At 52.7% G+C, this 21,153-nt stretch overlaps 1 protein-coding gene across 2 annotated transcripts in view; it reads left to right on the top strand.

Annotated features, from left to right (window-relative positions):
- The window catches only part of LOC135243231 (vinculin), a 38,921-nt gene that overhangs the window by 15,508 nt on the left and 2,260 nt on the right, over nt 1-21,153 (top strand). Inside the window, exons 3-21 of one of the 2 annotated variants that reach the window (XM_064314919.1) lie at nt 3,171-3,321; nt 4,308-4,416; nt 4,815-4,937; nt 5,383-5,543; nt 8,533-8,623; nt 9,057-9,204; nt 9,618-9,771; nt 10,277-10,452; nt 11,182-11,372; nt 12,750-12,949; nt 13,660-13,788; nt 14,347-14,496; nt 15,674-15,782; nt 16,003-16,305; nt 16,710-16,834; nt 17,244-17,429; nt 19,151-19,363; nt 20,542-20,745; nt 21,046-21,150. In XM_064314919.1, the coding sequence (XP_064170989.1) occupies nt 3,171-3,321; nt 4,308-4,416; nt 4,815-4,937; nt 5,383-5,543; nt 8,533-8,623; nt 9,057-9,204; nt 9,618-9,771; nt 10,277-10,452; nt 11,182-11,372; nt 12,750-12,949; nt 13,660-13,788; nt 14,347-14,496; nt 15,674-15,782; nt 16,003-16,305; nt 16,710-16,834; nt 17,244-17,429; nt 19,151-19,363; nt 20,542-20,745; nt 21,046-21,150 (3,028 nt within the window). The remainder of the gene's footprint in view (nt 1-3,170; nt 3,322-4,307; nt 4,417-4,814; nt 4,938-5,382; nt 5,544-8,532; nt 8,624-9,056; nt 9,205-9,617; nt 9,772-10,276; nt 10,453-11,181; nt 11,373-12,749; nt 12,950-13,659; nt 13,789-14,346; nt 14,497-15,673; nt 15,783-16,002; nt 16,306-16,709; nt 16,835-17,243; nt 17,430-19,150; nt 19,364-20,541; nt 20,746-21,045; nt 21,151-21,153) is intronic. The other variant, XM_064314909.1, reaches the window with a different exon arrangement.

The following is a 21,153-nucleotide window of genomic DNA, read 5'->3' as shown; positions in this document are numbered from 1 at the left end:
TGAAGAGGCCCTTACTTGGGCTGTAGAATCTCTCTCAGGTTGGGGCTTCATGTATAAAGACGTGTCTCTCTGTTGAAATTAATTTGCTCAGTGTATCAAAAGGAGGTGTGGGGGGGGGGACTTTAACTGATTAGACTTTAAGGTGTGAAACCACGTAAGATGACTGTACAGTGAGCCCTGTTGTCTTGAGGGTGTCTAAGAAAAGAAGAGCGTTACTTAATACGGCGTCTGAACAGGGGAGGCTCCCGAAGGACAAAGGCGAGCTCGTAAATGCGCTAAGCTTGTCTCCCAGCAGCTGCTCCCGGTTACCGTGGGGAAGGAAGGTTCTGCTCACCGCGGTGTGGCGAAGAGCTGCAGTTACAGCCTGACGGGCTGCCTGCACACACTGCTCTGCCCTCCTGGACTAGCGTCTGAGCTGCTGTGTAGGAGCCTGAGAGAGAGAGCGTATTGGGCTAGCGCCTAGCGTCTGAGCTGCTGTGTAAGAGCCTGAGAGAGAGAGCGTATTGGGCTAGCGCCTAGCGTCTGAGCTGCTGTGTAGGAGCCTGAGAGAGAGACGTATGGGAGCGCGCGTCAGCTGCGTGCTAGAGCCTGAGAGAGAGCGTTGGCAGCGCCCGCTGCTGTGTAAGAGCCTGAGAGAGAGAGGCGTATTGGGCTAGCGCCTAGCGTCTGAGCTGCTGTGTAGGAGCCTGAGAGAGAGAGAGAGAGCGTATTGGGCTAGCGCCTATCGTCTGAGCTGCTGTGTAGGAGCCTGAGAGAGAGACAGAGTGTATTGGGCTAGCGCCTAGCGTCTGAGCTGCTGTGTAGAGCCTGAGAGAGGAGGCGTATGGGCTAGCGCCTAGCGTCTGAGCTGCTGTGTAGAGCCTGAGAGAGAGGACGTATTGGGCTAGCGCCTAGTGTCTGAGCTGCTGTGTAAGAGCCTGAGAGAGAGAGCGTATTGGGCTAGCGCCTAGCGTCTGAGCTGCTGTGTAAGAGCCTGAGAGAGAGAGAGCGTATTGGGCTAGCGCCTAGCGTCTGAGCTGCTGTGTAAGAGCCTGAGAGAGAGAGCGTATTGGGCTAGCGCCTAGCGTCTGAGCTGCTGTGTAAGAGCCTGAGAGAGAGAGAGCGTATTGGGCTAGCGCCTAGCGTCTGAGCTGCTGTGTAAGAGCCTGAGAGAGGGAGAGCGTATTGGGCTAGCGCCTAGCGTCTGAGCTGCTGTGTAACAGCCTGAAAGAGAGAGAGAGCGTATTGGGCTAGCGCCTAGCGTCTGAGCTGCTGTGTAAGAGCCTGAGAGAGAGAGCGTATTGGGCTAGCGCCTAGCGTCTGAGCTGCTGTGTAAGAGCCTTAGAGAGAGGGAGCGTATTGGGCTAGCGCCTAGCGTCTGAGCTGCTGTGTAAGAGCCTGAGAGAGAGAGCGTATTGGGCTAGCGCCTAGCGTCTGAGCTGCTGTGTAAGAGCCTGAGAGAGAGAGCGTATTGGGCTAGCGTCTGAGCTGCTCAGCTGCTGTGTAAGAGCCTGAGAGAGGGAGCGTTATGATGCGATGCTGCACAACCCATCCAGGCTCACCTTCACCCAGCGGTCTGCGCGTCAATGTGGGAGATTCCAGTTTGAGCCTCTCGCCAAAATCCTGCCCCCCCCCCCCCCCCCCATCTGATAAGGGCGACTCGGTCGCCATGTCTGTCCCCGTCCAGCACATTCCAGCCCCGAGCCAGCAGGCCAAAAACGCTCTGTCCCCCCCCACCCCCACTCTCTCTCCTCCCCCTTTCAGTCTCTCTTGTTTGTTTTTTCTCTCTTTCTCTCTCTGCTCTTCTCTCTCCCCTTTGCTCTGTGTCACTGCCCTTTCCTCTTGTGCCCTTTCTCCTTCTCACTCTCCTAATCTTCCTCTCTCTTTCCCTCCCCCTCTTATTCTCTCTCCCTCCCTCTTTTCCTCCCTCTCTCTCTCTCATTCTCTCTCCCTCCGCCTTCCCCCCCCTTCCTCTCTCTGACAGCAGGGAGCAGCCGGGCGATCTCTCCCTCTGTGAGGCCCCTGGCCCGGGGAGAGAGGGGCTAACGCTCCCCTAGCGCTCGCACCGCGGGTACAGAGCCCAGAGCATTGTGGGAATGACACTATGGGGGTCTCCCCCCGCTCCGCCCCCCCTTCAACCCCCCCCCCCACTACCCCCAGGGGTGCAGCCTGTACCGCTCCCTTATTTCCTGAACCGCAGGAAGGTTCATTTCTACGGTGCTGGGAAATGCCCCTGCTCGGCATCATGGGAGATTGTGTAAAAGGCGGGTCGATGCTGGAATGACTCGCGGAGGACAGAACATCCGTCCGCCTGCCCTGCGCTGCTCCTCCTGCACTGCTGCTCCTGCGCTGCTGCTCCTGCGCTGCTCCTACTGCGCTGCTCCTCCTGCACTGCTGCTCCTGCACTGCTCCTCCTGCGCTGCTGATCCTGCGCTGCTCCTCCTGCGCTGCTGTTCCTGCGCTGCTGCTCCCGCACAGCGACAGTTAGGGTTCCGGAACCTTCCAGTTAACGAGTAATCACTGCTGGTGCGCACGTAATTAAATTCAACAACTGCCTCAGGCGGTCATTATTAGCTTTATAGAGTCTCGTCAGTGAATTATTTATTTATTTCACCAGGAAGTCCCTTGAGACAAAATCACTTTCTGAAGGGAGATCTGGGCCTGACAGGAGCCACAATTATGAAATGTTGGAATCGCACAATTCAAGACTCAAGTCAAAATGGTTACACTCCATTTGGATCGAGTGGACATTTGACTAAACCTGACAGCTTTTTTTTTTTGTGTAACCAGCCCGTCTGTTCAGCAAATCAGAGAGATTCAAGCTTTCAGACACACAGACAGGAGAACCCAGTGACTGGAAATTGGCTGGGCTGCTATTGCACCCAGTTTCATTGACAGGCAAACACGTTAAAAGGCCTTCCTTCTGGACATTTTCTTGGCTTTTCTTCCTTCGAACAGATTTCTTGTGTTTTCTTCTCTTTCTGCTTGCTAGCAGCAAATACATTTATCAGGTTGTTTGGTACCATAGAGCTCTTTGAACTCTTTTTTGAGTTGTTATGTTGGCGGTGTTACGTTGCTGCTGTTACGCTGGCGTTACGTTAGCATTGCGTTAGCATGCGACGTTAGCGGCGTTACGTTGGCGGTAGAGCGCGCGTTTCCCCGCCCCTCTGTAACCCCCCCCTCCTCGGCAGGGTGGAGAACGCCTGTGGGAAGCTGGTGCAGGCGGCGCAGATGCTGAAGGCCGACCCCTACTCCGTCCCCGCCCGCGATTACCTCATCGACGGCTCCCGCGGCATCCTCTCCGGCACCTCCGACCTGCTCCTCACCTTCGACGAGGCCGAGGTACGGCAGGCCTGAAACCACACGACGACGCACAGCACAATGCAACACCACACAACACACAACACACAACACTCAACACAACACACAATACAACACAGCACACAACCAACAACACAGCACACAGCACACAGCACACAACACACAACACACAGCACACAACACAACACACAACACACAACACACAACACAGCACAAAACACACACACACAACACAGCACACAGCACACAGCACACAACAACACCAGCAACAACACAACAAGCAGACACAATCACACAGCAACTCACACACAGCCTCAGCACACAACACAACACACAACACAACAGCTATCAGGGCAGCCGGCTCATTCTCTCTCAAACCCCCTTCATCTTTAGCTTTCAGTTCTGTTTCATATCCTTGTGTGTGTACACCCTGAGAGTGTGTGTGTGTGTATGTGGACATCGGATTGCCTTTTATTGGCATTGGCTGGCAGCATTGAAAATGACATTAAACGCTTTGTTAAAAGCTCCAGATGATCACGAGGCAGGCCCTGGTGCAGAGAAGCAGCGAGCTCTGTCCTTTCATCCCTTACAGCAGAACGGCCCTTCACATTGGCTACTGTTATTATATTACATAGAGTGCAGTAATCATATCGCCAAGCAGAGCTCACCAGAATGACATGTGAAATGGTGATTTAACCGCACTTTCAGAGCGTACACAAGGATGCTAACGTGATGCATTCAGTAGGGCTGCTTGCGTAACCATAACGATGAATATTCACCATGGTCCCTGGTGTGACTGCTGTGAATGTCATTTATGGATCTGTGTGGATGTCTCATGCATAAGTATTGATATGCTATAGGGAATTTGCTCATCTGCAAGTTGGCAGTGTAAAGAGGAGATATTTTGATGCTGTGATTATATCGTTAGTCATAACTGTTGGTTTTTATTTTTTTAATAATTCATACATAACAGCACTAAATTAGTGTGCATTCGCTGGTTATTTCAGGTCCGTAAAATAATCCGCGTGTGTAAAGGCATTCTGGAGTATCTGACGGTGGCTGAGGTGGTGGAGTCGATGGAAGATCTCATCACGTACACTAAAAATCTGGGACCAGGTTAGCCTGCTTCTCTCCTCCCTTTGTGTGTGTAAAACCTGGAAACACATGAATCCTGTAGGTTAGGTTTGAGATCTCTATTATGAATTATATGAGTGATCAGTAGTTGAAGAAATTCAGATATATTATTGTGATTGTCTGTCTGCCTGAATAATTGAGCATATGAATGTTGCTCCTGAATGACCTCACTTTGCCATTTTCCTGACTTCAGTCATTGATTATAATATTAAATCATTTAATATGCTGTGTGCTTGTAAGAATCATCATTTCTAAGACTGTAATTGCTTAATAGCTGTTTGTATGGCTGTGTGTGTGTGTGTGTCTGCATGTCTGTGTGCGTCTCTGTCTCTGACTGTGCGTGTGTGTGCGTGAATCGTGCGTGCGTGCGCGTGTTCCAGGGATGACCAAAATGGCGAAGATGATTGACGAGCGGCAGCAGGAGCTGACTCACCAGGAGCACCGGGTGATGCTGGTCAACTCCATGAACACGGTCAAGGAGCTGCTGCCTGTGCTCATATCAGGTGACCTATGACATCACTTCCTCTCCCCCAGGGGGATTATGGGTAGCCCTGTTCATATGGCAACACGGATAATTCAGGCTTTTCATTTTCTTCAGTCGTCCGTTATTTATACAGCACATCTCACACACCTCTGCGCAGCACAAAGTGCTTCACAATAAATGAAAAGAACAGATCAATAAAGAGACTCGGAGGCATTAAAAAGCCATAAAAGAAACACAACAAAGAGAGGCTATAAAAACCTGCTGAGGTCTTTGGCGTGTTCACAAAACAGAACTCTGCTCCACATCTGTTCATCAGAATGAGCCATTTTCAGCAGCTGCTTGTGATTGAGTCTTTAGCTGCTTCTTTTCGTTTTGCCCATCTGTCTGTCTGTCTGTCCGTCCTGTAGAGGGCAGTAGTGTTTGACCCTAACGGACGCTTGCGGTTTTTTTTTTTCCCACCTCAGCCATCAAGATCTTCGTGACGACGAAGAGCGGGCAGAGCCAGGGGGTGGAGGAGGCGCTGAAGAACCGGAACTTCACCTTCGAGAAGATGAGCGGCGAGATCCACGAGATCATCCGCGTGCTGCAGCTCACGTCCTGGGACGAGGACGCCTGGGCCAACAAGGTGGGCCCCCCCCCCGCCCCAAACCCTGACCCCCCACCCCGGCCCACACAGGGCCTGTTCTCACTGCCCCGCCCCCACCCCATCACACACAGGCCCACGCAGGTGAAGAGGGGTACACTCCCAGCCCCCAACCTCTGCCAAACCTGTCCTTTAAGTGACATTTTGGGGCAATTTATCTTCTGTCGGTTTTTCTACTCTTTCATTTTGAGAATAAACTCCTGATAGATATGTAATCGTCATTTCTGCAAGCATTCTGTGTAAAATAAGTTGCTTTTTAAGTTTTTAAGTTGCCAGTGGCTTGAGAAAAGTTGCATAGCTGCCTCTGTTTGGCAGTAAAGCCTTCCTGCTTCGCATGCTGTCTCTCTTTTCCCATATTGTTCTGCCCATCAGTGGCTCTGGTTCCTTTCCTCTTTTCCTTTTTTAAAAGTGTTTCTTTCTGTTCTTCCTCCTCGCTCTGTTCTTTTCTCCCCTGTAGAAGGTAAGCTTGCATCAGCCCTCTCTCCTGCCGCATGTCTGCCGTGTGCTGTGGTGTGTGTGCGTGTGTGTGCATGAGTGAGTGTGTGCATGAGTGAGTGAGTGACTGGCTGAGTGACTGACTAAGTGACTGAGTGTGTGGTGCATGAGTGAGTGTGTGTGCGTGCGTATACAGCATCAGCACTGGCGATGCAGAGATGCTGTATTCGGAAATGCAGAGTTTTTTGGGTTTTGTTTGCGTTTGTTTTTGCTATATTTCCTTTTTTGGTGTGTGCTGTTCTGCTCCTTCAGTTCTGTCATGTTTTGGGATTAACACCCGTGAGCGTCTCAGGTATTCCCCCCCCCCGTATAGAAAGTGCGGAGTCTCCCCCCCCCCCCACTTGCGCCTGCCTCTGTTCTGTGTGCGTGGGCAGGGGCGGAAGCATGCTTTGCTCAGAGAGATAATTCACAGCCTGACGGATGTCCCCTCAGTCAGATCTGAGTTCACTTTGAATTTTTTGGAAAAAAGAAGGTATTTGGGGGACTTTAGGGTGACTTGTATTCAAGCAATTTGTTTTCAGGCTAAATTTGTATCCAAACAAAATTACCCCTGCTGTTCATTAGAAGTTGTTGCTTTTATCTGTGGTGCAACAATCTGTATATATGAGGTGATAAATGTAGGCCAGAACATCCTTTTGCCTTTTTTAATCCAGTATTTTAAGCCACCAAGTCGATTCTGTTTCTTTTTTCAGTTGAATCTCATCCTTAGTTTACTGATCGTGATCTCACTAATAACTGTCTGCCTCATGTGGCCAAATCAGCCAAACCCAAACAGCGCAAGTCCAAACAAAATGGCTTCCCATTCTGTGCCAGGCCTGCTCTCGGACCAAATGGCCCTTAAGGACTTGGACAGACTGCCTGATTTCCATTTTGCTAAGATGGAAAAGCAATCGATTGCAGATCCAGTTTTGTGCCGTTTCCAGGGCCAAAGTGAAGTGCGTAACGGTTTCTGATGGGGAAAAGTCGCATTTAGCAGAACGTTTACCCTTAACAATCTCCCTTCGCCAGATTTCTGCTTTTACTGCAGTGTAATTTGGGGGTTAAAGGTCCCGCTACAGACGGGAGATGATGTAACAACACGGAGGCTCATTAAAGGGGATGTTCTCTCTTAAATTAAACCCCCTTTTCCCTGAGTGAGTCCAGCCCTGTATTTCAGCAGTGAGCAGCAGCCCTGTTTCCCCCGGTTACGCAGCGGTTTCAGGCACTGGTTTGCCGGGGGAAGTCGTAGCGAACGAGGGGGGGGTGGGGGGGCCGCGTGCTGAATTTAGCGACGCCTCAGTCAGCCCTTTATTTAGCGTCCCGCGGAATAGCCGCCACCGCGGTCATGTGACCGGGACGCGGGGGGAGTGTGCGTGAGGGCGATTACAGAGGTGGGGGGGGTCTGTTTAATCTCGCGCTCCAGCGCAAACACGCCAGCGTCCGCCACGGGGATGACTCAGCCGGCCGCGCTGACCACAGCTAAAAAAAATGTTTGCCAAAAAAGGGAACGACCGTTGGGCGCTACAGGAGGCGCTTCTCCAGATAAGATGGTACCGCGCAGTAGAGCTAGCGCTAGCGCTAACGCCGCTGGGCTGAGCTCTTCATTCTTTTAATATTCTGTAGTGTGTTTAAAACACTGTCTCCATGCTTCACCAGGGCGGAGCTTGTATGGGCTGCATCGCCTCTGAGAAGCATTGCCTGTTCTGAATCACCGCCCGCGAAACGGAGACTTTGTGGGAACTCGTTCTCCGTGCGTTTACCTGTGTTGCCTGTGTTACCTGTGCCTGGGTGGCCTGTGTGTGCAGTGGACATGCGCTGCCTGTACCTCACACTCTGAGGCCTTCTGTCTCTGAACACACATAACCTGTCATGACTGTTATATAACTGCTTGTGTCCTTGGATCACACACACTGGCGCTTCCCACCAACCTCAACTACCCCAACCGTGGCGTCTACAGCGTTTTGCCCAGTCTGAGTCGCTTAACCGCGACCGGGCGGGCGTGGCTGACGCTTTCTCCGATGTGAAGCAACGGCTGAGTCTAGTTTGAGCAGTCTCTCACGTGAGAACAGCCATGCGCGGCTCGTAAATTTCCTTCACAGTGGAGGATATGGGGGGGTGGGGGAGGGGGTTTGCCTCAACTCCCCCCACCCCCCAGCCCCCAGGGTGGACACTGTGGGAATGCGGGAACATATAAAAACAGCAGCCCCCCCCCGTGAGGAAACTCACTCGCTATAGATCCGGTCGTCCTGGAGACGTGGGCGTGGCCTGTCGCGAGTGCTGGCCTTCTGCGCATGCAGGGCAAACGCACCGCAGCGTTTCAGAGACCTGCGGACAAGGCAGGACCCCCCCAGGAATGAAGGGACAGCACAACCCCCCCAGAACAGCTCCTGGGGGAACCCACTCACAGAACATTCAAAGCGGGGGCCGCCAGCCGTACACTGACTGCGCTATGAAGCGCGGTAAATAAATGATCCGTCCTCTTCTCTTCCCTCCCCAGGACACGGAGGCCATGAAGCGCGCTCTGGCCCTCATCGACTCCAAGATGAACCAGGCCAAGGGCTGGCTCCGAGACCCCAACGGCCAGCCAGGTGAGTCTGAGCCGCCCGCCCCGCCCCGCCCTGCCCCGCCCCGCCCTGCCCTGCCCCGCCCCGCCCGGAGAGACGGGTCCTCATCACTCCATGAGTTCACTCAGCTGGCTTTGTAGATGCAAAGCACCTGAAGGCCTAGGCTTGTAACTCACTCTCTCACTCACACAGTCATGTTTAGCGGGCTGAAGGTTCTCCACAAGGGGGAGCTATTAGCAATCAAGGTGCTTTGCATTAATGACACTGTGTATCCTTGGTAACGGGTGCATGCAATTGAATGTGGCAGTTTTTATTGCAAAAGGTTTACAGGTGTTTGAAATTGCAGTTTAAGGACAGTTTTAGATTGAGTGTCCCAAGGTTGAGGGGGGGTAAGTCTTTGCCCCCCCCCCGGCCAGTGCCCCCCCTAACGGCGCGGCGTGCTCCGCCCTCGTTCCAGGCGACGCCGGGGAGCAGGCCGTCCGGCAGATCCTGGATGAGGCGGGGAAGGTGGGCGAGCTGTGCGCCGGGAAGGAGCGCCGTGAAATCCTGGGAACCGCCAAGACCCTGGGGCAGATGACCGACCAGGTGTCCGACCTGCGCGCCAGGTAACCAGAGAACCCCGCAGTCACACACCTGCGCTCGCCTGCGCGCCAGGTAACCAGAGAACCCCGCAGTCACACACCTGCGCTCCCCTGTGTGCCACTGCATACGGTTTGGGGTGGGTGTCGTTTGCATTCATATGAGCCAATGGGATGCGTGTCAGGTGGTGTCAGTGCGGATTGCAGCATTAAAGCTGAGATTAATATCAGTGGGATCGGAGGCAGTGTCATGCTGTGTGTGTGATACGGACGCTGTGTGATAGAGTGTGTGATATGGAGTGTGTGATACGGACAGTGTAACAGTGTCATGCTGTGTGTGTGATACGGACGGTGTGTGATACAGAGCGTGTGATACGGAGTGTGTAACAGTGTGTGCTGGGTGTGTGCGATATTTAAGGTGTGTGCTGGGTTTCTCTCAGGGGGCAGGGGGCCACGCCCGCGGCCATGCAGAAGGCCCAGCAGGTGGTGGGGGGGCTGGACGTGCTGACGGGGAAGGTGGAGAACGCCGCCCGCAAGCTGGAGGCCATGACCAACTCCAAACAGGCCATCGCCAAGAGGATCGACGCCGCACAGGTGGGCCCCCGAAACAGCCTGAAAAAAACGGGAAAATGCGCACTGGCAGGAATAGGCCACAGGGGGCAGTGTGGCGCATCCGTTAGAGAGCTGCTCTCGGAATTCTGGGATCACTTTCCCTCTTAACTCAAACTCCTTTACTTCAGTAAGCTGTCCAGCTGTGAATGGGTTGTGAAAAGCTATGAATCACTCTGCATAAGAACATCCCCCCCCAGTGGCTAAAATTTAACCGCACTGAATATCTAAATATCATGCAGAGGGAGTGATGTGTGTACCCGTGGAAACCCTGTCTCCAGTGTGCCTTTGGATACATGAGGTTTTGTGAATGATTTGTACCTGAATTGCCCATGGTGGTTATTTCAGACTGTCTGCGGGTTTCGTTGGGCGTTCGCTAAATGCAGACGCACGCGTGCTACGTGAGTATCCAGGCACAAACGGCTGCGTTGGCGTGTTGTTGTCGATCGAGTATGACGGATGAGCCACGTGTCGGTGTGTGCCCCTGCAGAACTGGCTGGCAGACCCCAACGGCGGTCCGGAGGGGGAGGAGAACGTGCGGGCGCTCCTGGCCGAGGCCAAGAAGATGGCCGACCTGTGCGAGGACCCCAGGGAGCGCGAGGACATCCTGCGGTCCATGGGCGAGATCGCCGCGCTCACCGCCAAGCTGTCCGACCTGCGCAGACAGTACGCCGCCCGCTGCGGGGGTCACGGGGTCACGGGGTCACAGGAGGTCACAGTACAGCTGCAGTACCCCACGCCCAAACCCAAACCCCAAACTCAAACGCCCAAACCCAAACCGACAACCCTTCAGACACCAGTACAGTATCCCTGCTAACAGATTACTGACAGTTTGGAAGGAGGCATCGGTTTTCGCCAAATATTCATAACTAAATGAGTGTCGTTTCAAGCTCTTAAATCTCCTAATCTCTTCAGTAGATTGTTCGTTTTAGTTAGTAACATGTATCATTTAACATTGTTTTTGTCTTCAAATTATGGTTTACCACTGATCCTGGATTATAGACCCACCTAGTAAGCTGGCTTTCTATCTTTAGTAGTAATTTGGCGGGTCTTTTGTCTTCAGATCCCTGGCCAGACATTTTTGGCAGCTGTCTCCAAAGTCATCAGACTAGCAGTCTACTGCTATAACAGTGATACAGTAGATAATTACACCAATAGCATTGCATTAGTAAGCAGGCTAGCCGCTGGTACAAGAGAAGGAGGAAGTAGAGTAAGTACACTGTTTATGAGATTCTGGTTGCAGATAACCATTCAGATCAGGCCAATGACTGCACAGAGTCGTCTATTCACACGAGCTGCACTTCTGCTGATTTTGCTGCTAGCGCAAAACCGTGGCGGTAGAGGTTAGCCCCCCCCCCCCCCCAGGTGGTTACAGCCGGCTGTTTCCCTCCCCAGGGGCAAAGGGGACACGCCCGAGGCGCGAGCCCTGGCCAAGCAGATCGCCACGGCGCTGCAGAACCTGCAGTCCAAGACCAACAAGGCCGTGGCCAACAGCCGACCCGCCAAGGCCGCCGTCAACCTGGAGGGCAAGATCGAGCAGGCCCAGCGCTGGATCGACAACCCCACCGTGGACGACCGCGGAGTGGGTCAGTCCCGCCTCCTCCCGCCCTCCATCCGTCCCTTCCCGTCCCTCTGTCTATCCCTTCCTCCCTCCCTTCCGCCCTCCCAACCTCCTCCCTCCATCCCTCCCTCCCAACCTCCTCCCTCCATCCCTCCATGCCTGCCTCCCTCTCTCCCTTTATCCCTCCCTCCCAACCTCCTCCTTCCATCCCTCCATCCTTCCCTCCCATCTACCTCCCTCCATCCCTCCCAACCTCCTCCATCCCTCCCTCCCTCTCTCCCTCTATTCCTCCCTTTCTCCAAACCTCCTCCCTCCCTCCCAACCTCCTCCCTCCATCCCTCCCTCCCTCCCTCCTGACAGCAACAGCAGCCGCCCGGGCACTCGTGGTTTCTTTCTTCCCTCTTCCTTCCAGAACATTCCGTAGCGCTCCCCGGCGTGTAATGACCCCTTTTGCGGGTTTAGCGAGGCTTGTTTGTGGAGCGAAGCGTGTAAAACCTTCAGCTCTTTACACATTCCTGGTTTTACGCGGGATTCTGCTTTTGCCAGCGAAACGTCTGGGGCGTTCGCCAGGAAGATCAGGGCTTTGTTAGGGTTGGAGTGTGGACCTATTGGACGGTAGATCTCCAGGAGCAGGGTTGGGCAGCCCTGCTCTAGCTGTTGAGTGAGGTGGGCTTTGTTAGGGTTGGAGTGTGGTCCTACAGAACGGTAGATCTCCAGGAGCAGGGTTGGGCAGCCGTGCTCTAGCTGTTGAGTGAGGTGGGCTTTGTTAGGGTTGGAGTGTGGACCTATAGGACGGTAGATCTCCAGGAGCAGGGTTGGGCAGCCCTGCTCCAGCTGTTGAGTGAGATGGGCTTTGTTAGGGTTGGAGTGTGGACCTACAGGACGGTAGATCTCCAGGAGCAGGGTGGGGCAGCCCTGGCCTGAGCAGCACAGTGTGTGTGGAGGCCAGCTGTGCTCTGCTGGAGGGGGGCGGAGTCAGAATGCACTGCTCGTGCTCCTCAGAGCTACTGAATGATGCAATACTGTTCAGCCGCGGCTGAGAGATGAGATCTGCACCCTGCTGTCTCTTTAGAGGGACGTTTCCACAGAGCATTGAAGTGCAGCTGCAGAGACAACGCGTGTAAACATGCAGCATAATTACATAACTCGGAGTCAAAGAGTACAATGATGCCTTTCTTTTATAACATCACGTTCCACAATGCAGATCGTTTTTGGAAAAATTGAGCAGAGGATGCCTTATCGTGATAAATGGTGATGCAAAATCACCCAAGCTGTTTTTTGTTTCCTCATTGTTGACTCTGTAGTACTCTTTTCTGTAGTATTGGGATTGTGGGATATTAAAAAGTGGGATTGTGCGTGTGCTGTACTGATGCCCCCCCTCCCCCCCCCCGTGCGCGCGCAGGCCAGACGGCGATCCGCGGGTTGGTAGCGGAGGGCCGGCGGCTGGCTAACGCGATGGCGGGGCCGTACAGGCAGGAGCTCCTGGGGAAGTGCGAGCGCGTGGAGCAGCTGATGACCCAGCTGGCCGAGCTGGCGGCGCGGGGCGAGGGCGAGTCCCCCCAGGCGCACGCTGTCGCCGAACAGCTGCAGGAGGCCCTCAAAGTGAGACCCGGTCCGCTGCTCCCCCTGCTGGCAGTGCGGCGTCACTGCAGGCTGCCCAGCTTTACAGCACAATCACTGACACTGACTGTGACATCATACACTTTACACTGACACTGACTGTGACATCATACACTTTACACTGCCACTGGCACTGACATCATACACTTTACACTGCCACTGACTGTGACATCATACATTTTACACTGACACTGACTGTGACATCATACGCTTTACACTGCCACTGGCACTGACATCATATGCTTTACACTGACACTGGCACTGACATCATACACTTTACACTGCCACTGGCACTGACATCATATGCTTTACACTGACACTGACTGTGACATCATACACTTTACACTGCCACTGGCACTGACATCATATGCTTTACCTGTGCTAGAGTATTCTCTGTTATTTTGATACATACAAATGTTAGCCATTTAGATTTTTTCTTTCAAATTTGGGTCACATTTTAATGGATTAATAAATGATTGAAACCTCAGAAGGAAGTGCATTGAATATATTCATTTCTGTACTTAATTACTGCTACTTTGCTAGATCTTACAGCAGCTTTTATTTGTTACTGTAAGATTTTGGTCAGTTGTTATAACTGGCTGAATTTTGACCTGCCAGGACAGTTGTTATAACTGGCTGAATTTTGACCTGCCAGGACAGTTGTTATAACTGGCTGAATTTTTCCCTGCCAGGACCTGAAAGGAAAGATGCAGGAGGCCATGACTCAGGAGGTGTCAGACATCTTCAGCGACACCACCACTCCCATCAAGCTGCTGGCCGTCGCGGCCACCGCCCCCCCTAACGCCCCCAACCGCGACGAGGTCAGTGCACCCCCCCCCCCCAAGACCCCCATCCGCTGAATCACAGTTCTGGGGGGGGGAAGTACCATTTAAGTGCATCCGGTTAGAGACACGTCAGCGGGGGCAGATGCAGTGGTTAACAGCGTGACACCATTCAGTAGCGCTAGCTTAGCGTTTTACCACCTCTGCTGTACTTTGCCGCTCAGTTTCTAACTCAGATAAAATTAGGTGCTGTATGTTGAGGTCTTCTGTCTGCTGTGAAATGTGTCATCGCCAAAAGTGGAACATCACGTCAAAACCGCTTTTCTAGCTGGGTTACAGTTAGCTGTCCTGCCGAATGAGTCAGCATAAGGCAGACGAGTTGTTTTTCATGCATAAAGATGAAAAAATGGGGAATGAAAGATTTGTAATTGTTGTAATCACGGTTTAATTCTTTCAAGTAATTTCCTGAGATGACTGAATTGAAAAGGAATTGATTCAGGCTCTGCTGAGCTGCTGTTTGAGTTGTATCTGGTTCTACGTGCGCTTCTTCACGTGTGCTATTGTGCGTTACGAACTGTGTTCGGTTGATTCTCTCAGGTGTTCGACGAACGAGCCGCTAATTTTGAGAACCACGCCAACAAGCTGGGCGCCACGGCGGAGAAGGCTGCTGCCGTGGGAACGGCCAATAAGGGCACAGTGGAGGGCATCCAGGCAGCCGTGAAGTCCACCAGGGAGCTGACACCACAGGTAGGCCGCTGTCACCACGACGACCGGGTTTCTGGCTCAGAGACCAGGCCTGTGTGTGTCGGTGTGTGTGTGTGTGTGTGTGTGTGTGCGCGTGTGTTTGTGTGTGTGTGTGTGAGTGTGTGCGTGCGTGAGTGTGTGCGTGCGTGTGCGTGTGTGAGTGTGAGTGTGTGTGTGTGTGTGCGTGCGTGTGCGTGCGTGCGTGTGTGTGTGTGTGCGTGTGTGTGCGTGTATGGCTGTGTGTGCGTGCGTGTGTGTGTGTGTGTGTGTGTGTGTGTATATAAGTGCATGCATGTGTGTGTGTGTGTGTGTGTGTGTGCGTGTGCGTGTGTGTGCGCATTGCAAATGAAAGGTTGTGAGTTTGATTCACTGCCGGTAAACCTTGGAGCTAAAGGTACCTAACCTGCACTGCTTCAGTAAATATCCAGCTGTGTCAATAGATTTCATATAAAAATGATATCTGTGTAAATGGCTCTGGATAAGAGTCTCTGATAACTGGTGAAATGTAAATGCAGTGTGCATATGTAATCTTGTGGTGGCTGCTGATAGCCTTCAGAGTCTGTGATACATAGCTCAGGGGCGAAATACCTCAGGAGGTAAGAGCGGTTGTCTGGCAGTCGGAGGGTTGCCGGTTCGATCCCCGCCCTGGGCGTGTCAAAGTGTCCCTGAGCAAGACACCTAACCCCTAACTGCTCTGGTGAATGAGAGGCATCAGTTGTAACGTGCTTTGGATAAAAGCGCTATATAAATGCAGTCCATTTACCATTTACATGGCTAGAGGGGTTTTGCAGGTATGAAAGGAACGTGGTAAAGGAAAGGAGAGGCTGTTTCACAGCAGGCAGTGCATAACCTCAGAGACTGCAGCTGTGCTTATTACAGAAAAAACAGGTTTTATTGTCCACAGAGGAGCTGGGTTTAGCTGGAAGGGCAGGGGGAATATTGTGCTCCATGGTTGTTGGATTTGGCTGTGACGCCCTCTGCTGGTTTGTAAGGGGCACTGCTGTATCGTAACGGGCCCTGCTGATTGGTAATGCGCACTGCTGGTTGGTAAGGGGCACTGCTGGTTGGTATTGGGCACTGCTGGTTGGTAATGGGCACTGCTGGTTGGTAAGAGGCACTGCTGGTTGGTATTGGGCACTGCTGTATCGTAACGGGCCCTGCTGATTGGTTTGCTCCGTAGGTGGTCTCCGCTGCCCGTATTCTGCTGAGGAACCCTGGGAACCAGGCTGCCTACGAGCACTTTGAGACCATGAAGAACCAGTGGATTGACAACGTGGAGAAAATGACCGGTAAAAACACCGCACTCTTTGTGTTTTTTAAATATTGTATTCTCCATCTTTAAATTCTGTGTCGTTTCACAGTGTGTAGCAGTCCTGTAAGTTTGCCTCGTGGTCTATGTGCTGAATATCATGTTCTATTACACTGTGTGTGGGGACTGGAGAGCTGAAGGAAGGCTACTCTTTTCTGGGCTAAGAGAGATCTTAATAAGTTTATGTTCTTTCCGCCCAGGTTTGGTGGATGAAGCCATTGACACCAAGTCACTGCTGGACGCTTCTGAGGAGGCCATCAAGAAGGACCTGGACAAGTGCCGCGTTGCCATGGACAACGCGCAGCCGCAGATGCTGGTTGCCGGGGCAACCAGCATCGCTCGCCGGGCCAACCGCATCCTGCTGGTGGCCAAGCGGGAAGTGGAGAACTCCGAGGACCCCAAGTTCCGGGAGGCGGTGAAAGCGGCTTCGGACGAGCTCAGCAAGACCATCTCGCCCATGGTGATGGACGCCAAGGCTGTGGCGGGAAATATCCAGGACCCGGGTACACGCATCGTCTGTGTGTGTGTCTGTGTGTGTGTGTGTGTGTGCCTGCCTGCCTGTCTGTGTGCCTGTCTGCCTGTCTGCCTGTCTGTCTGTCTGTCTGTGTGTGTGTGTGTGTGTGTGTGTGTGTATGCCTGCCTGCCTGTCTGTCTGCCTGTCTGTCTGTCTGTCTGTCTGTGTGTGTGTGTGTGTGTGTATGCCTGCCTGCCTGCCTGTCTGTCTGTGTGCCTGTCTGTCTGTCTGTCCATCTGTCTGTGTGCCTGTCTGTTTGTCTGCTTTGCACTAGCTCTGCCTCTACCACCAGTTTGTCTGCTTCCTTTCGAGTTACTTACTATCAGTTCACTTCCTGACTCCTGAGTGTGAGAGGCACTCATGAGCGAGACCAACCCCCTCTGTGACCCACAGCTCTCCAGAAACAGTTCCTGGACTCGGGCTTTAAGATCCTGTCCGCCGTGGCCAAGGTGAGAGAGACCTTCCAGCCCCAGGAGCCGGACTTCCCCCCTCCACCTCCAGACCTGGACCAGCTGCACGTGAGTCCTCAGTTCACCTGCCACATCAAAGCAAAGCCAGTTTACCTGCCACATTACAGCCAGTTCTCCTGCTACATTAAAGGTAGACCTTTCTTCCCTCAGGACAACGCATTCCATTGTGATTCGCTCATAATTGCGTTTTCCGAATCAGATTTGTGTGTTTGCTTAACGGACTCTCTTATCCAGGATAACATAACAAAAAGGTTGAACTGTGTTATCACACAGGAATGACTGGTGGTGAGGATTGCACCTCCTTAGTCAAGTTCCCTGGTGACCCTACTGTTCCCATATCCATCACTTGTGAGCTTGTGGGCGGGGGGTATAGTTATAGATGCTGAAATGCACCCCCTGCTGGTATTCGTTAGGGTCTCTGACTGCCCCTCCCTCCCTCCCTCCCTGTTCTCTGCAGCTGAACGACGAGCCGGCCCCCCCCAAACCGCCCCTCCCCGAGGGCGAGGTGCCCCCCCCGAGACCCCCTCCCCCGGAGGAGAAGGACGAGGAGTTCCCCGAGCAGAAGGCGGGGGAGATGGTGAGCGAGCCCATGATGGTGGCCGCCCGCCAGCTCCACGACGAGGCCCGCAAGTGGTCCAGCAAGGTCGACCAGGAGCCCAGGGGCAGGGTCTGCCCAGCCTCACCACACAGTACTGTATTCCTGCGAGGGGGGTGAGGGGGGCCGGGGGGCGCGAGGGGGGCGGCTGGGGGTGTGGGGGGGTACGGGGGGGTGGGGGGTACGTGGTGGGGTGTGGGGGGCGTGGGGGTGTGGGGTGGGGCGGGGGGGTTGGGGGGGTGTGGGGGGTACGTGGTGGGGGTGTGGGGTGGGGCGGGGTGGGGGTGTGGGGGTAGTGGTGGGGGTGGGGGGCGTGGTGCGATCGTACGTTCTTCGCCAGCACAGAGAGAGACCTGGAATGTGCTTCCCCAACCCAGGGTGTTTAACTCTCTCACTGCTGTTTAAAACGTTTCCATGACGACGAAATCGAATGCTTCCACATTTTCAGAAAAAGCCAGTCAGCCAAATCACTTACAGCCTCAGTAGATTCACATTAACATTCTCTGAGTTTGTTCTCTTTATTAATGCAAATTCTTGTATTTATATAGTAGGTAATGAGCTGGGTAATGTACACCTTCTAGTATGAATCCACGTCCGTCAAGGGACTCCAAGGGACGGGTGTAACATTGCGATACTGAAATTTGGAAATCTACGGCTTGATTCCAATTTCAGTATAAAAAAATGAGGAAACTGTCATCTTGGAGGTGTTTGCATGCTGGTCCTCTAGCCTGTCGATGTTCCACCCGGTTCTCCTACCGGGTTAAAGGTCGTGTCTAATTTAAGCAGCGGCTGAGGTGTCAGTGACGGAGCACTGATAAAACCTGAAGAACCATCTTTTTTTTTGGAGTCTTTTTTTTTTCTTTTCTTTTCTTTTTTTTGGCTTTGACAGCGAATCACAGCTGCTGATTTTCAGGTGGCAGGCATTTTACGGGCCAATCAGGGCTTTGCAGTGAAGCTGCATATGGACTTGAGCTGAAAAGTGAGTCGTGGGGAGAATGTTTTTGGGGTTTCCGAGTGTCAGACAGGCCAGGAGACGCCGCTCTGTGTGACGCTGCCATGGTTACCGTGGTTACCGAACTCCTGCTCTCCGCTCGGCCTCTCTGCTGTTTCCAGACGTGCGGTCGGTCCTCTTCTGTCCGCTCTCCGCTCCCGAGCACAATGGCGGCCTTTCAGCCCCCCGCCCAAATCCGCGCTCCTCGGGGCGGTCTGAATGCTTCTCTCTGTTTACGCCCCGGCACGGGCGAACTTCAACGTGTCTCCCCCCCAGCCCCCCACTCTGACCCGCTGAGTCTGCCCAAAAACCCTATGGGGCCCACTGAAGATCCCAAATACAGCTTCAACCCTTTGTGGTGTGAGGTCACAAATGTGTGATTAGAATGTTGTTAACTGAACATTCTAATGCTGATGTCACAATCGCTGCCGTCAAGTGAAAGCTACGGAGTTCTAGAACACCGACTCTAGAATTCTGGGGGAAACAAAGCTACTCTTCGAAGAGTTGAGCAAGGCTGAGAGGACTTTACAGCAGGACTAGGTGGACCTGGGCTGTCTCTAGATGGCATCTGTCATGAGAGACCGCATCTCAGAGCCTGGTGAAAATGCGCCATCAGGGTGACGCTGTGCCTTTTCCTGTTAAGCTTCCTGGGCCTCTTCCGCCCTCCCCTCCCTCTTTGCTACCCTGTAGAGGCCCTTCCCCCACCTCCATCCTGTCTACCTCTCATATTGAATCTCCTCCTCCTCCTCCTCCTCCTCCTCCTCCTGCTCGTCCCCAGCCCGGCGTCGCTGGCGGTTTCGTGCCCGTGGTGGCGGGTGCGGGTAAGCGCGCTGAGGACGGAGCGGAGGACGTTGATTTCGCCCTCCCCTCAGACTACGACGAGGATTACGTGCCCGCCCTGCTCACAATGCCGCCCAATGAGCGGGTGAACGAGCCCATGCTGGCGGCGGCGCTGTCTCTGCACCAGGAGACCTGCAAGTGGAGCAGTAAGGTAGCGCAGCTCAGCTCCCCCCCCTGCATCCGCCAGCGCCCCGCCTCGAACCCACGTCCGTTTCCCATCACCCCTCAACCCTTTGGCTGGGCGTCCATATTTTTTGGAATGATGAGTTTGGAGTTTTTTGTTTTTTTTTTTGGGCACATCTTTGGGGAAGAAAAAGCTGATGCTGGCTTCACGAGTCTCTCGCCCTTTTCCAGTCGCGGTTTTAGTCCTCCGTACCAGAGGGGGGCGCTGTGTGCTTGTTCACGACTGCTTCCCCTGAGTTGTGCTTTGGCAGCCTGTGAAGCAGAGGATGACGGTTTCTCAGTGGCTTATAGGGGTTATGTCGTCTGAAGTCATGTCACGCGCGTCTGTTGGCTTTGGACACGTTTGCTGATTACGTTGTTTCCACACCCATTTTTATATTAAAATAACAAAACTAACAAACTGGAAAGAAGAAGTGTGACACTAACCAAAATGAAGGAAGGCTGTCTACGTATTTTGAATCCAATGTGTAAATACAACATTCTATAAAATACTTTGTTCAATAATAATAAAAAATGAAATTACAGAAATGAAATAAAACTATGGAGAGAAGCAGTCATCCTTCATCAGTTGTGGATTACTAACACTTTCACGCAATGCTTGTTGCATTGAAATACCATTCACCCAAAAAAAGGCTTTTCGCAAGCATCGATATGCAGTGTGTGAATTTGATTGTGTTTAATGTTCCAAATGATGATATACGATATGTCTACTACATTATTTTCGGTTCATTGTCAAGATCAATGCAGGTAATGTATTTTACTGAAGTGTGATGAACATTGAAATGCACTGATATGCAGAGAAGCAAAGCTAATAAGACATGCAGGATTTGCTGTTTTATATATTGTTTATCTTGAGTAAGGGTACTGTATGTGTATAGCACAAGCAATTTCAGTGATCATATAATAAGGGTTTGCGATTTGATATTTTGAAAAATAAAGTTTATTACATTAATGACTATATCATGTTAGTGTTTCCTGTTAAGGCAAAAAAGGAAAAAAAACACATCCTGACCTCCTGTAGTTTTTATTTTATGATCTTTTCTAACAGGGCTGAACGACAGCATTCCTTAGAGTTGTGCGTCTCGGGTTGTAAATGTGGTACCTATCCCGCGTAATCTCTCTATGGTGCGCCTGTGACATCATCAGGGTAATGACATCATCGGCGCGGCGAAGCGCATGGCGCTGCTGATGGCGGAGATGTCCCGTCTGGTGCGGGGGGGCACCGGGAACAAGCGCGCCCTCATCCAGTGCGCCAAGGACATCGCCAAGGCCTCGGACGAGGTCACCCGGCTGGCCAAGGAGGTGGCCAAGCAGTGCACCGACAAGAGGATCCGCACCAACCTGCTGCAGGTTCGCCGCCCGCCCACTGCCCGCCATGCCCACATCATGCCAGTCACTGAACCGGGCTGGGTTCCGCTCAACTCCCCTGAATTTACATTACAGTTCAGCCAGTTCAGGTGTTTTAATTGCAATCAGTTGGAAAAAAATCCACATTAGACATTTTCAGTTCCATACCGTATGTATACAAATGAATGAATGAATGCTAATGATTTAATTGGTAAGACGTAACTAATTAAAGAGCCTTGTAGCCGTCCGGCCGGGCGAGATGACTGTGGAATCGGGGCGTAAACTCCTCCTCTAAACCTGCAGGTGTGCGAGCGCATCCCCACCATCAGCACACAGCTGAAGATCCTCTCCACGGTGAAGGCCACCATGTTGGGCCGCACCAACATCAGCGAGGAGGAGTCCGAGCAGGTG

Source organism: Anguilla rostrata, chromosome 2, assembly GCF_018555375.3.
Source record: "Anguilla rostrata isolate EN2019 chromosome 2, ASM1855537v3, whole genome shotgun sequence".
Classification (NCBI taxonomy): Eukaryota; Metazoa; Chordata; class Actinopteri; order Anguilliformes; family Anguillidae; genus Anguilla; species Anguilla rostrata.
The sequence above is the reverse complement of the archived record's forward strand: the minus strand, read 5'-3'. Positions and strand labels throughout refer to the sequence as shown.